This window comes from Labrus mixtus, chromosome 21 (genome assembly GCF_963584025.1).
Source record: "Labrus mixtus chromosome 21, fLabMix1.1, whole genome shotgun sequence".
Lineage (NCBI taxonomy): Eukaryota > Metazoa > Chordata > Actinopteri > Labriformes > Labridae > Labrus > Labrus mixtus.
Genome location: NC_083632.1, coordinates 12,109,879 through 12,122,982, shown reverse-complemented (window position 1 = coordinate 12,122,982; position 13,104 = coordinate 12,109,879). Strand labels below are relative to the sequence as shown.

The 13,104-nt window shown below is 40.2% G+C and overlaps 2 protein-coding genes across 2 annotated transcripts; both read right to left on the bottom strand.

Moving 5' to 3' along the window:
- Positions 1-718: 718 nt before the first annotated feature.
- kcnh6b (potassium voltage-gated channel, subfamily H (eag-related), member 6b) lies at positions 719-7,625 on the bottom strand. Its single transcript, XM_061028916.1, has 12 exons — positions 7,443-7,625; positions 6,803-6,960; positions 5,252-5,677; positions 4,693-5,086; positions 4,353-4,552; positions 3,981-4,233; positions 3,667-3,860; positions 3,214-3,322; positions 2,378-2,650; positions 1,957-2,137; positions 1,310-1,514; positions 719-1,198 (listed from the first exon to the last, which is right to left on the bottom strand). The coding sequence occupies exons 2-12, from the start codon at positions 6,944-6,946 to the stop codon at positions 902-904; spliced, it is 2,676 nt and encodes an 891-aa protein (XP_060884899.1). The 5' UTR covers positions 6,947-6,960; positions 7,443-7,625; the 3' UTR covers positions 719-901.
- A 768-nt stretch (positions 7,626-8,393) lies between these two features.
- LOC132955587 (translational activator of cytochrome c oxidase 1) lies at positions 8,394-11,686 on the bottom strand. The gene is made up of 6 exons (XM_061028487.1): positions 11,606-11,686; positions 11,153-11,441; positions 10,952-11,058; positions 10,559-10,692; positions 9,339-9,501; positions 8,394-8,986 (listed from the first exon to the last, which is right to left on the bottom strand). The coding sequence occupies exons 2-6, from the start codon at positions 11,436-11,438 to the stop codon at positions 8,777-8,779; spliced, it is 900 nt and encodes a 299-aa protein (XP_060884470.1). The 5' UTR covers positions 11,439-11,441; positions 11,606-11,686; the 3' UTR covers positions 8,394-8,776.
- Positions 11,687-13,104: the final 1,418 nt, after the last annotated feature.

Sequence of the window (13,104 nt, the reverse complement as noted above, 5' to 3'; positions counted from 1 at the left end):
ATAGTATTTTGTGATTATCATCATTAAACAATTTTAGTAACAAACCAATAGTTTAGGTCTTTGCAACACTGTGCAATTACTGTGTGCAAAACCAGATGTCTATGAAAGTGGCTCAGCAAACCGTGTCTTGGAAAAGGGTCTAAGCAGCTAAATGTTTTATGATCCAGATTTTCTGATTGAAATGAAAGCTTATTTTCACTAAGGCTTTTGGGGATGCTTAATGAGACTTAACTTAGGTATTATATGCGTCTTACTTTGTTTAGCCCAATGTTGGCTAACGTGAGCTCTGCACTTTTTAAGTCATGCTAAGTTAATTCATGTTTTCAAGCTTTTGCTTTTATTTATTTTAAAGTGTTTTATGTGTTTTCATCAAAGTCGGGAAAAGAAGCAAAAAAATATAAATATTTTTAAAAGTTGGAACTATTTCTTAACTCTCAAATAACAATTTGGGTTATGGCCTCAAATTTTCAGTACAGGTCAGGCCCTGTACTTGACAGCCAGGAAACACAATACACAGATTTAAATCAGGATCAGGATAAGTCGTGACACAAAATATGCAACTCTCAAAATTCACATTTTCTTCTTGTTCTATCCATGCAATTAAGGGATAGACATAAGGTACAAACACTAAGAGATGGAAGCAAAATGTGATCCTTGTTCAATCTTACTCGCGCACATTCTTACAAAAGAATGATAACTTTGTAGCACAGGCCACTAACTTAGTGTAATCTTGGGTTGTCACTGTGAAATGGATATCTTTGTTGTTAACTGGATTTTGTGACACTATATTTGCTGTCTGTTCATTTGTTACTGATTAGTCATATGGCTCCTTCAAAAAGTCTTTAAGTAGCACTGCTTCAAAGTCACACTGACTGCCACGAAAACTATTTTCTGAGGGTGTTCAGGTGATAGTCAGCACAGGGTCGGAGAGGTGTTTCTGGATCTCAGCCAGTCCTGATGTAATGTCCAGGTTTCCTGGCAGTGATGGGTAGCGGAGTTTGCCACAGAGCCCAGGGTTTTCCATTAGGGGGGATTTTACTGATGGCTGGGGTAGCTGATGAGTCGACCCTGTATGAGTCTCACTTTCTGGGGTGATGGTCATGAACATTGTGTCGTCTGACGCCAAAGTCACATGGATTCCGCTGGACAATGACTCCTGGGACTTCTTGTTGAATTTCAGGTCAGTCTGTGTAGAGCTCTACAGTAAAGAGATCACATGTAAAAAGCTAGAATGAACACGCTGTTTGCTAACACAGTGTCTGACAATTTCTCTGCAAGTTCCAATGTATTAGTTAATGCAATTGTATACCTGTGTGGCTGCTAGACTGTCCATCTGTATGGGGGAAATGGGGTACATGCTGTGCATCACTGGTGTCCCAGTCCCATACAAACCAGGAGAGTCTGTCGACAGGGTACTGGATGATACAGTGCTGTAGGCAGGGGGTACAGGAGCTATCTGCCTTTGGAGAAGCTGGAGTATAACATTGATGTCTGCTGTCATACGAGTCTCCAGTCTGGTGAATGAGGAGGGAATCGAAATGGCAGAGGGTGATCATTTGTATCAGTAACACTTTTCAGGAACCTATTTTTCAGAACTAATCAACAGTCAAGCATGGTTCTCAAACATTGGTCTTGCATCTTTAATAGATCCCTGACCTCCAAACAGTGGTCTTAAATGTCCATGTATTTGAATCTGGTTGTTTACCTTGAGAGAATTGTCAAAGTGTTATTGGAGGTCTGGTACAGAATAATAATGGAAGGGTTGTCAGGAAGGCTAAAGAGTGCCCACATGAAAGTAGTAAACTCTTTCAGACTTCATCAGTATTATTTCCGGTTGTAAGTTTCAAATTTAAACCTTTGTGACCTATGAAATAACCAGAAAATCTATTTCCCTTAATACTGTATGCTTTCACTTGGATCAGAACAAAAAACAACTTAAGGCATTATTGAAGTCACCTGTTGAGCTGTGAATGTAAAATCTCAAGTCGTGACTCCAGCTCACTGGGCCGTTCTTCTGTGAAAGGTGGTGGATGGTATGAGTTGCGTACGGAGGAAGATCGCCAGGAACGACTGGAAAACTGTTGTGAGTGTCGGTCTGGCCAGTATTGATACATTCCCGGCACATTCAAAGATGAAACTGAGGAAAATATAGAGGCAAGCTAGTGGTGAATATCCAAAACCTTTACTGATTTGCAGAAAAAAGACTATTAAAGGAATTTTAACCTCTTGAGTACTGTATAGTTTTGAGATAATAAAGTATTCAACTCTACGACAACATTTTACCTTGGAGCCTCAGTCCATTATGCAACGCTATTATGCAAACAAACCCAATAATGCTCTCCAGGACAGACTTAATTTAAGATTCTTTTTCATCTACCTTTTTGGCCTTGGTCCATCATTGCTTCCCTGCCCACTGTGCTGCCACTAGGGGGTAGAAGCTGCACTACAGAGGGGGAGTAGTCCTGTCTAGCGTCTTCTGAAGGACAAAGCTCGACTCTGGCACTTTGAGCAAGGGGCTTAGCCAGTTCTTCACTTGACTGGGAATATTGGGATCCACAGCTACAATGGTCATCCCAGTGACCTTGGGAGGTTGAGTGATGATGACAATGGTAGGACTGAAGGGGGTAGGAGTCTTCATGATCAATTCCATCTGTTCACAGGAAATAATTAAATTACTCTTAGGTAATGACCCCATTCAGGGTGTCCAGAAACCAGAAACTTTCTCTTAACATTTCTTTAACAGAAGCTTAAAGATAAATCCTCAGTCCATTATAGGGCTGACATAAACAGGAGACAACATTCAAAGTCTGCATAATAATAATTAATGAAAATAAGGTATATTATTAAGAAGTATTACTTCAAATTCTTGTTTGCTGATAGCTAGATTCCTACTAAAACTGCTTATTATGGGTTTCAGCTCTTTCAGCTCTGAGACGTTAAACCTTGAGCCAGTGGATGGCTGAACTGGGCACCTTGTCTCATTGGCACAATAATAATGGTCCAAACTGACTAGCTGTTAAACTTACGATACTATCCTGTGCAGTAATTCCATTTGTCCAGTTAAGGTTAATAAAAGCAAGGCCTTAATGTTATTTTCAGTTAGATTACTTGATTCCAAGCAGACCATTTCTTAGGGCATTACTAACCTTAATGTGAATCTTTTATGTGAAATACTAGATAACGTGAAAAAAAATTGTGTGCAGGATATCTCACCTGGCTTGATTCGGTAGTCCATGGTGTGGATTCTCTGTCTTGACTTGTGACGATACTCACAGTCATCGCCAGAATCATCAGTTGTTATTATTGGTGGAACTTGTTCGGCCTGATGAACAAAACAACATTTTTTTATTATGTTCAATTTTGTCTTGGCTTTACAAAATCAACAGTTGCTATTCAAGCTTGGAGCTCTTGGATGGCACAATTCAGCAATTAAGAGTACAAGATGAAAGAGAGATGCAGAATTACGCTTGCAAGGGATATTGTGATTCAGTGTCAGCACTTTAACCCCTGCAAAACCAAGGCACTCAACAAAAGAGTTGTTAGCTAATAGCACTAAAACAAAATAAGCAGAACATCCATTAAAGTACAGCACTCTATTGGTCTTACAGCTAACCATTTATTCTGCTCATGCCACTAGCACCAATGTCCATTTTTAAGCCAACATACATCTCTCAGGTCAAACGTAATCTCAAGGTTCCTCCAGAAGTTGTCTGCAAAGCTTGGGTAGATGTCCAGGACCTCCAGGAGGTCGTCCCTCCGTATACGATGCAAGTCACAGTAGGTGATGGTGTAGACTTCTGAACTGGACTTCCCTGGCTCATCATACAAATGGATAGGCTCCCCAAATATGTCATTCTTTTCTGCAAGATCAATGATAATTTCTTTTACTTCTATATATTAGGGGATGGCGTTTTGGAATTATGGCTCTGGAGCATTTTTAGGACACAACAACCAAGTCGTCTATGGCTGGATGTCTTTACCTAATAAGGCAACCACAACGTCATCTCTGATGACCTGAATGGAACCACGAGAGATAAAGAAGAGCGAGTCCAGGATATCCCCATAGTGAATAAGAGTATCTCCTGGAGGAGCATGGACTGTCTTGAACCTCATTCCCAAGGCACGCAGACAAGCCTGACTGCCTCCATGGAAAGCCTTGCTATTCTGTAGCAGAGATCTGTTCAAGTGAAGACAAATGTCTGCCTGCAAAGACTCTGGAAATCCCTTCAAGACCTAAATGTGAGACAAGACAATTGATATATAGTCAGTTAGATACAGAATGCAGAGATTCTGATCAACAATAGTTACAGGTTAAAGTAGAACTGAGACAGACAAAAACTCTTTTTACTTACAGCATTCATGTCAATGCCATTTGTGTAAGACCACGCATGCTGAAAGTATTCCTCCAGCCGTTGGCGAAGGCTACCAGGGATTTGGTGAAATCGGATGAACTCTTTGACTCTCAGCATCTGGGTGTGGTAGCGAGTTGTTCCAGAATACAGTCGCTGGATGATAGCTGCCACATTCCCAAATATGCTGGCATACATGAGTGCTGGTACAGAAGAAGCAGTGAGGAGATCAGAAAGAAGGCTTTGGAGTTTAATTGCAACATTTTTTTGAACATGAAACAGGTTTAGTTCATGTCCTGTATTGTAAAGAACTGTAGGAAATAATTAAGGTTTTTAAACTCACAGCCGATTACCATGACGCAGATTGAGAAGATCTTCTCTGAGTTGGTGTTCGGAGAGACATTACCAAAGCCAACACTTGTCAAACTGCTCAAAGTGAAGTAAAGAGCAGTAACATACTTGTCTTTGACTGATGGACCCGAGCTGGAATCACTGTCGTTGTATAACTTTCCTACTTGTTCAGCCAAGTTGTCAAGCCAGCCAGTCTCTGTGTATGGCCTCTCCACAAAGCCAATGGCATACCAAATGCAGGCAAGCCAATGGGCAATGAGTACAAAGGTGCACATAAGCAAGAAGAGAACAGCAGCCCCATATTCAGAATATCTATCCAACTTTCTTGCCACACGGACCAATCGCAGCAATCGGGCTGTTTTCAGCAAGCTTGTGAGGGTCGCCATCTTTGGGATCAATGAAAAACAAGGAAGATGGTGTTAGGTAGGGAAATGTTGTGTCAGTTGATCAAACTAAAGGACTCTGAGGAATTTAATTTAATAAAGGTTAAATTTTGAATGATTTTATAACTGCAAACATTGGAGGACAGTAAAACAATTTTAGTTTCTCACCTCATCAGAGCCAGATCTGAAAATGAGGAGGTCAAAAGGGATTGCTGCAAACAGATCAATAGGGAACCAGCCTTTGATATAGTGCTTGGCTATCCTGCTCGGCTGTGTAACCACCTCGTCATTTTGGTCAACATACGTTGTACGAAGGTTGATGACAATATCCACAATAAATAGCACGTCCACCATAAGATCCGCCACATTCAGAGGGTTACATGTGTAGCCACAACTCCTTTGACGCAAGTCCCCGTGTTCGTCCAAGAGAAAGGCAGCTGAGTAAGGGGTGAAAACCGCCGTGTAGAGGACCAGAAGGAGAATAATCCAGTCCCAAAATGCCTTGAACGGGCTGTAGTGAAGCAAGATCCACCATGTTTTCTGAGGCACCTGGAGTTTGTATTCAGGAAGTACATCAGACTCCAAAGAAAGTACCTAAGCATAAAGAGTTCATCAATATACAGTGATTCATTGACTTACAGTAATCCTTTAACCTTGAAATCTGAGCTGCTGCCTTTTCTTTAAACATTATTACAAATATGTTTATCGTTTCCGTTATATATATATATGATTACGCTTGAATTAACCAATCAGAATATGGCAATTCTCCTCTCTTGACTCAAAGCAGATCTATTTTTTTTTTTTATTTTAAAATGCAAACTTTCTCTGAAACTAAAAGAAATATTTTGAAAACTATCACTCCAGCTTCAAACAATTAACAGACCTTTTTTTGAAGACATATTGTTCTGATCAAGTATTTCCAGATAGTAAGCGAATCACAAATGCGAAGCCAAAACAACAGTGTGCCGCAATCATCTGCCCAAAGGCTTATTATGTGCAGGACACTGTTGGGATGAAGATCTGTACTGATGAATTGGGTGTCACAATTACACAACTGAGTTCATGCACAGTATACAATCTATAGCCCAATTTCAAAATATTTTCTGTCAACTCTTGAGTAACAAATTGATGAAAAACTGTGATTCCAATTCCAAAAATGGAAGTCAGGTGTACACCATCAATCACAGATTGGCCTAATCTGCCTGCTTAGATGAAAACAACTGAATGGGGAACCTCTTTTTAGTGTAAGTCCTGTATACATTACATGCCTTTATATACCATGTAAATGTCAATCACTTGACTTGCATCAGTTTCATATCTATCCAAACCATTCCAAAATGGCCTGAGGGCTGCAGCAGTAACACAAATACTGTAGGTCTAAATTGAACTTCGGTTGAATGTAACTTTCCTTTTCATGCCCAGAAGGGAAACATCCAGCCACCAAACCATCTAGTGATTTTTCCACTTGCTGGTTAATTAACAGCAGTCTGACTGTAAGCCTTGAGGTTTATTTTTAAATCAAGCAGTGCTTAATTATTGCTCATTGTTGTATACTGAACCTCTCAGACAGTGAAGGTTTCAAAGCATTCTGTAGTTAAATACTAATCATTTTAAATTAAGTGAATAGCATATACTGTTGATTTAGAGCTTGACGATGGGACTTCCTAGCTCTCAGATAGGAAGATACTGAGCCCTAACTGAGCATCTTGTCCCCCGTACCTGTGTGACCTTCTCTGTGACGTTCTGAGAGCGGTCCTTCACCTTGGAGGGGCTGAGCAGCTCCATCCTGGGAGTTGGTGGAGAGCGGCATTCAGCGACCATGCTGGCTGGTCCCCCACTCTTCCTAAGCTCTGAGTCAGACATGGACCTCTGCTGGCCTACAGTTGATCATAGAAACATGTTTGTATTAATGTTTAAGCCAAAAGGTACTACAAAATATTTACTTTACTTTTTTATCACGTATTTTACGAAAACAAGGTTTGGCCTATTTCCATTATGACTACAACTTTAGATGTCAGTATCGTTGTTCGCCCCTTCACTGCACTCATTATGTAGTTTTCTCTCATCCTGGACTGTCTCCTTTACAATCAACCTTGGTACTTTCTGGCTTGGGAAATATCAGTGACGTTTAATATTGTGTACCCTCCCATATAAATTCCACTCTGCTCTGATTTCCCAGAATGCCAATAAAGCTGTGCCCCTCCCAATTTCCAGATCGTCTCAACTCTTGACTCTAAGAGTTACTAAAGAGGGAAGGCAGCAGTTGAAATCTAGAAAAATCTCTCAACTGTCAAAATGGTAAACATTTTGGTGAAATATTCAACTTGCATTGAGAGAAGAAAAAAAAAATTCAACGTACCTGATTCAAAACCAGAATGCAAGATCCTTCTCTGCCTCAAAATCTAGGGAGCCATGGATCAAATATCCATTCTTCAGGACCTCTTTTGTGCAAAAACATTCACTCTCCTCCTCCATGGTTCATATTTAGGCTAAACAAATGCAAGTTTCATTCAGATGTCAATGTTGAACTCTCCACTGTGGCACAGGGCAATGGACTGGCCAGCAGCTCGCATGTTGCTGCACTCGCCAACACTGGGAACCAATCAATGCCATGATATTGGTGAGAGGAACTGACAGAAAAATCAATGACCAGCATTGATAAACAGAGCCAATGGGCTGAAAGCCATTACACTGGACTTCCTTGATAACATTGTACTACCATCTATACAGTTTGGTGGTGCAGGTCTAAAATATAGTTCAGGCTGTGACATACATGACAACAGGGTGTGACAAATAAAATCAGCAGACTAAATGTACAGTTCCCGCTCAATATGTTGCATGCATAACGTTAATGTGGCATCATATTGACTGCAATGTTGGCACCACAGTAATATGAGGGGGTAACGACCTGTGATGACATTGGCTCAACATGCCCTTCAGCTGTAACCTTTAGTCATTTGGATTCTTTTGTTTTCTAAGAATACAATAAATGCACATTTTCTTTTTCATTTCCCTTGCATGGAAGTCCTAAGCAGACATGCATCCATACAATATATATATACCCCATTTCCCCTTGATAACAATTGGCTGGTCACTGTGACGGGCCAGATTATGACAGGCCGTTAAGCCATAGCCTGCATTTAGGAGCTAAGCCTCTTTCTATACTGTATTTGTTTATGCTTGTGCAACTCTGGGTGATCCAAGATTATCAAATCAAGATCTTGAAACATTTCTCAGTTCTTACCGTAAGCCCGGTTTTATGCTGATAAGTAAGACATTATGTATGACATTGAAAATACTGTGAAGCCAATCATGTTCAAATTAAAGATTTATGTGTGCACGTTATATGAAAACTTGATACCAACTGTGAAATGCAACTTAGCGATGCAATTTAGTAAACAGTCCTTAAATTGAAGCACTTAAGGAAAATTCAGCAGGGCAGGTGTGGCAGGATTTTTCATTCAAGATACCAGCAAATAATTAACTTCCAGTAAAACTTTTTTACAACATTTTAACTTTTTTTTTTGCTAACAAACTTTTTGCAAGATTGAAGAAATAAAAATGACCAGTAGACAAATATTTTCAAGCTGATAGTGATCATCATGACTAATTATGATGAGTACGAGTTGGTTAATCCTTCCTCAGCAAAATTAAACGTTGATTCAGTGTCCACCCATTGTCCAGGAAGTGACCTCAGCTATCAGCCTGGATGTTGTCCCAGACTCGAACTACATCTGCACTGTCAGTCAGAGATTCTATTAGTGTTGAAGCCGCATTCAACTGGTCCTGGTCCAGAGACGAGAGGGTGCGAGGAACAAACTCCAAACCTGCAGATGTGATTTGCATCCCCAGCTCCACCAAAGAGGCCCGCACTTTCCTCAGGTCTGTCATGTCGCAAATAAACTACAGAGAGAGTGACGGATCAAACAATTAATTCAAACAGGGCAGGGCTGCAACTGCATCTCATTGCTTCTTAATCTTTACTGCATTTACTCTAGAAAATGTAAGTTAAAAAAATATTACAGATCCTTCATAATTTCCCCATATCAAATTTTATAATTTTAAAAATACAGATATGCATTACAATGATACTAAACAGAGTAAATAAACATTCTTTGGCATTTCTGCTTGACAAATGACTAGATCCTATAGGCTTTCACACATGTCACATTTCCATTAGTGCTGCTGTTATTTGTTTCTATGGAATCATTCCCTTTGAATATCCCCTTCGACAGGAAACCTCTTCATCTCTGACCTGCAGGATGGGCTGTTCCTCTTCATCCTCAGTCTCTTTAACATCTTCAGCTCCAGCTTCAATGGCCAGCTCCAAGGCTCGCTCCATCGGCAGGTTCTGTCCCGGCACAACCACCACCCCCCTCCTATTGAAGTTGTGGCGGGCTCCGTCTGACAGCATCCCCCTGTGGGCGAGAGAAGAATTACATCTCTGTGAGGCAAAGTTATCCTTCATTATCTTTTTTTATTACCAGATGATCCGATCAGCTCTGTTTAAATGTATTAACCACACAAGTTTTATGTTCATTTCTATTAGCCATATTATTATTTTATTTTAATTTGGTGGGGTTTTTTTTGTTTTTTTTTTACATCTTAAAGATTTTTTTTTCCACAAATCACAAAACTGACAACAGGACAGGGTGTCATTAAGATAGAGGTGAAGTGATTTGGCAAATGAACTGTGCAAAATAAGCACTCATTTAAACTCACACTTGCTTTTATCCCATAGTGCATCTGGATAGCAGCTACTGTTTTACTCAAGCATTATGACACTTGCCTTTTTATACCTGCTGTATATATAGGTGCAGCTCAAATAATTAGAATATCGTGGAAAAAGTGAAAAAAAAATCTGTCATTTTATTCATAAAGTTAAACTTTCATATATTCTAGATTCAATCGACAAAGTGAAATATTTGAGCCTTTTCTTTGTTTTAATGTTGGTGATTACGGCTTACAGCTCATGAAAATCAAACATCCAGGATCTCAAGATATAAAAATATTACATAAGAGCAATCATAAAAAGGATTTATAAAAACAGAAATGTCTACCCTTCTGAAAAGTATGTTAATATATGCACTCAATAATTGGTCAGGGCTCATTTTGAATGAAATACTGCATCAATGCAGCGTGACATGGAGGCAATAAGCCTGTGGCCCTGCTGAGGTGTTATGGAAGCCAAAATTGCTTTGATAGCGGCCTTCGGCTTGACTGTATTGTCTGGAGTCTCTCATCTTCCTCTTGACAAACTCTCCATCGATTCTCTGTGAGGTACAGGTCAAGTGAGTTGGCGGGCCAATCAAGCCTAGAAATACCACGCAAACCAGTTTTATGTAATATTCTAATATTTTGAGATCCTGGATGTTTGATTTTCATGAGCTGTAAACTGTAATCATCAAGATTCAAACGAAAAATCGCTTGAAGTGTGATAATGGTGTCATGACATTTTGCCACTGCTGCCCCTACCCATTCTTATTAAGCAGGCGTCTGATATCTTGTTGGCTGCGTGAGCTGTTTTCAGTCAGGACCTCGATGAGCAGCAAACACCCACCAGGCCCCCGAGCTTCAAACATGTGCTGAGTTGCCGGTTTTGCTTTTTCCTGTAACACCAGAGAAAGACGTGAATAAGTTTCCCGCGATATATTACACCGGCAGAGTTTTGCAAAAAGTCTGTGTGGAGTGTACCAAATCATTCTTTTTATATTTATATGAACTAGTTAAGACATAAATCTATAGACCTGCTTCTTTAACAGACAGCTAAAGGAAAAGGAAATATTGTCAGCTGTTGGATTACTTTGTTTTTTTTAATTATCATTAATTTTACACCCATCAGTATGTAACAGTGTTGTGTCCACCTACCGCACTCTTGATTGCAGCCTCTACGGATGCTTTAGGCATGTTCTTGCCTCTGCACTGCTCCAGTATGTGGGCTAGGTTTAAATTCATTTCAGGGTTGGATCCTCCCTCTGCAAATTACATCAAAATGTAAGTCATGAAAAAGAACACTCTCCAGCTATTATTAAAATGTGTGACTTCTTTGATTCATTCAATAAGTCTCACCTTTCACAGCTATCTTAATCAGCATACCAAACTTCATAAACATCTTGCCCCTCGCCTCGTCTTTAGGTCCCTTGATGTGTTTCACCTTCGACCATTTGTTGTGTCCTGCACACAGGGCGCAGAGCAGCTGCAGCGACCTGACAGGAGACGACCTCCACGACGGAAACTGCACACACGAGGCCAGCGGGAAGACGGGCTCCACCGGGGACCGAAACCTTCCTGAGACCGCTGTCAGTGACTGGGGGCGCAGGGTTCGGAGAGCCCTCCGCACCACAGCCCCCGCCATGCCCTTCAACCACACAACCAACCACAGTGTTACTACATGTCAAGTAAAGAAGAAAAACAAACAGTTTAAGAGCCAACTTTAAACCTCCGGGTGAATGAAAGCCATTTACATTAACATGTCAATTAAACATTAATATTTGTATCGACAAATAAATCAAACTGTCTTACAGTTTCGACAAGTCAGGAGAACATGCAGCTGCTCCTGTCCTTGTTGTGAAGCGGTACTTCCTGGTTGCGATGACGTCAGAAGTTGGCCATTCAAAATAAAAGCTCATTCACTCAACCTGGAAATTAATCTTTAGTGTGCATTCATCAACAATGATTTAGATTAACGTTATTTATAGAAGCTTTTGGGCTAATAAATATTATTATTTTTAACCATATATTTACTTTAAATTATCAAACTTTACCAGCCCTTTCATTATCAATGTATCGTGTTTAGCTTGTGCATCTAATTAAATTGTTAAATCCAACAACTGTTAATACATTTAAGATGACTATTTAATCAATAAGAGCTGGAACAAGGATTTAAACATAAGGGTGACATCGATTTAAGGCATTCACAAATCAAAGGCTCAGCTTAAGTCTGTAATCAAAACACTGTATAATAATAATAATTTATACTTTATTGATCCCGCGAGGGGAAATTTGTTTTTTTACACTCTGTCTAGTAAACATGCTACACAAACACAGGCCGAAATACACACACATGCACAAACAGGATCCTATGGACATGCACTAATGGAGAGGTCTCAGAGTGAGGGGGCTGCCCACAGTGGGCGCTCCTGAGCTGGTGGGGGGGTTAGGTGCCTTGCTCAAGGGCACCTCGGCAGTGCTCAGGAAGTGGACTGGCACCTCTCCAGCTACCAGGCCAATTTCCGGACTTGTTCCGTGCCGGGACCCAACCCAAGTCCCTACAGACCGAGCTACTGCCGCCCCCTGCTGCAGCATGTATGTTGTATGCTGCGATACTTGTTAAATACGCCTGTATTTAATTCTTGCACTAATTATTCCAATCGTTTTAATGATTTTCTATTTATTGTGAGTGTTACTGAATTGAGAAAATATGTCCTGAACCCTGGGAGCCTGTAATTTGTTAAATGACCCCTGGGTATTTCTTTTTAGAACCACTGCAGAACAGCACACAAGTCCTGGTCTGAAAAATAAAAGCAAAAATGCAGTCAAAATGTACATTTTTCTGTAGGCTATAATTTGTGTATTATAACTATAACAGGGAGGTTAGCACTAAATATTGGCGTCAACTAATTGCCATAAACTGCAGAAAGTGTGAGTCAGGTCTGTATCAAAATGTCCCAGCGTGGGAACTGAAACAGAGTTTTTTTTGTCATGGGAACAGAGTTTATTAAATCATACTGCTTCTATTTATGCGGATGGGAAATAATTATGTTCGGCACATGACTTAATCTGCTTTCAGGATTTGAAATACAGGAACATACTTAATGTACTAAATATCAGAACGGTAAAAAACAAACAAACTATTTTTCAGATGGTGGGGTCAGGGGAAACTGGGTTAAAGAAGTAATGTGGGGGAAAAAACAGGGGACCACAAAGAGTTAAGTGAGATATCAGCCACAGCCAATCAAGTCCAGCCCATCTCTGAAAGACAACAGTCCAAACAAGGGTGAAAGGAGGAGATTCTCTCACAA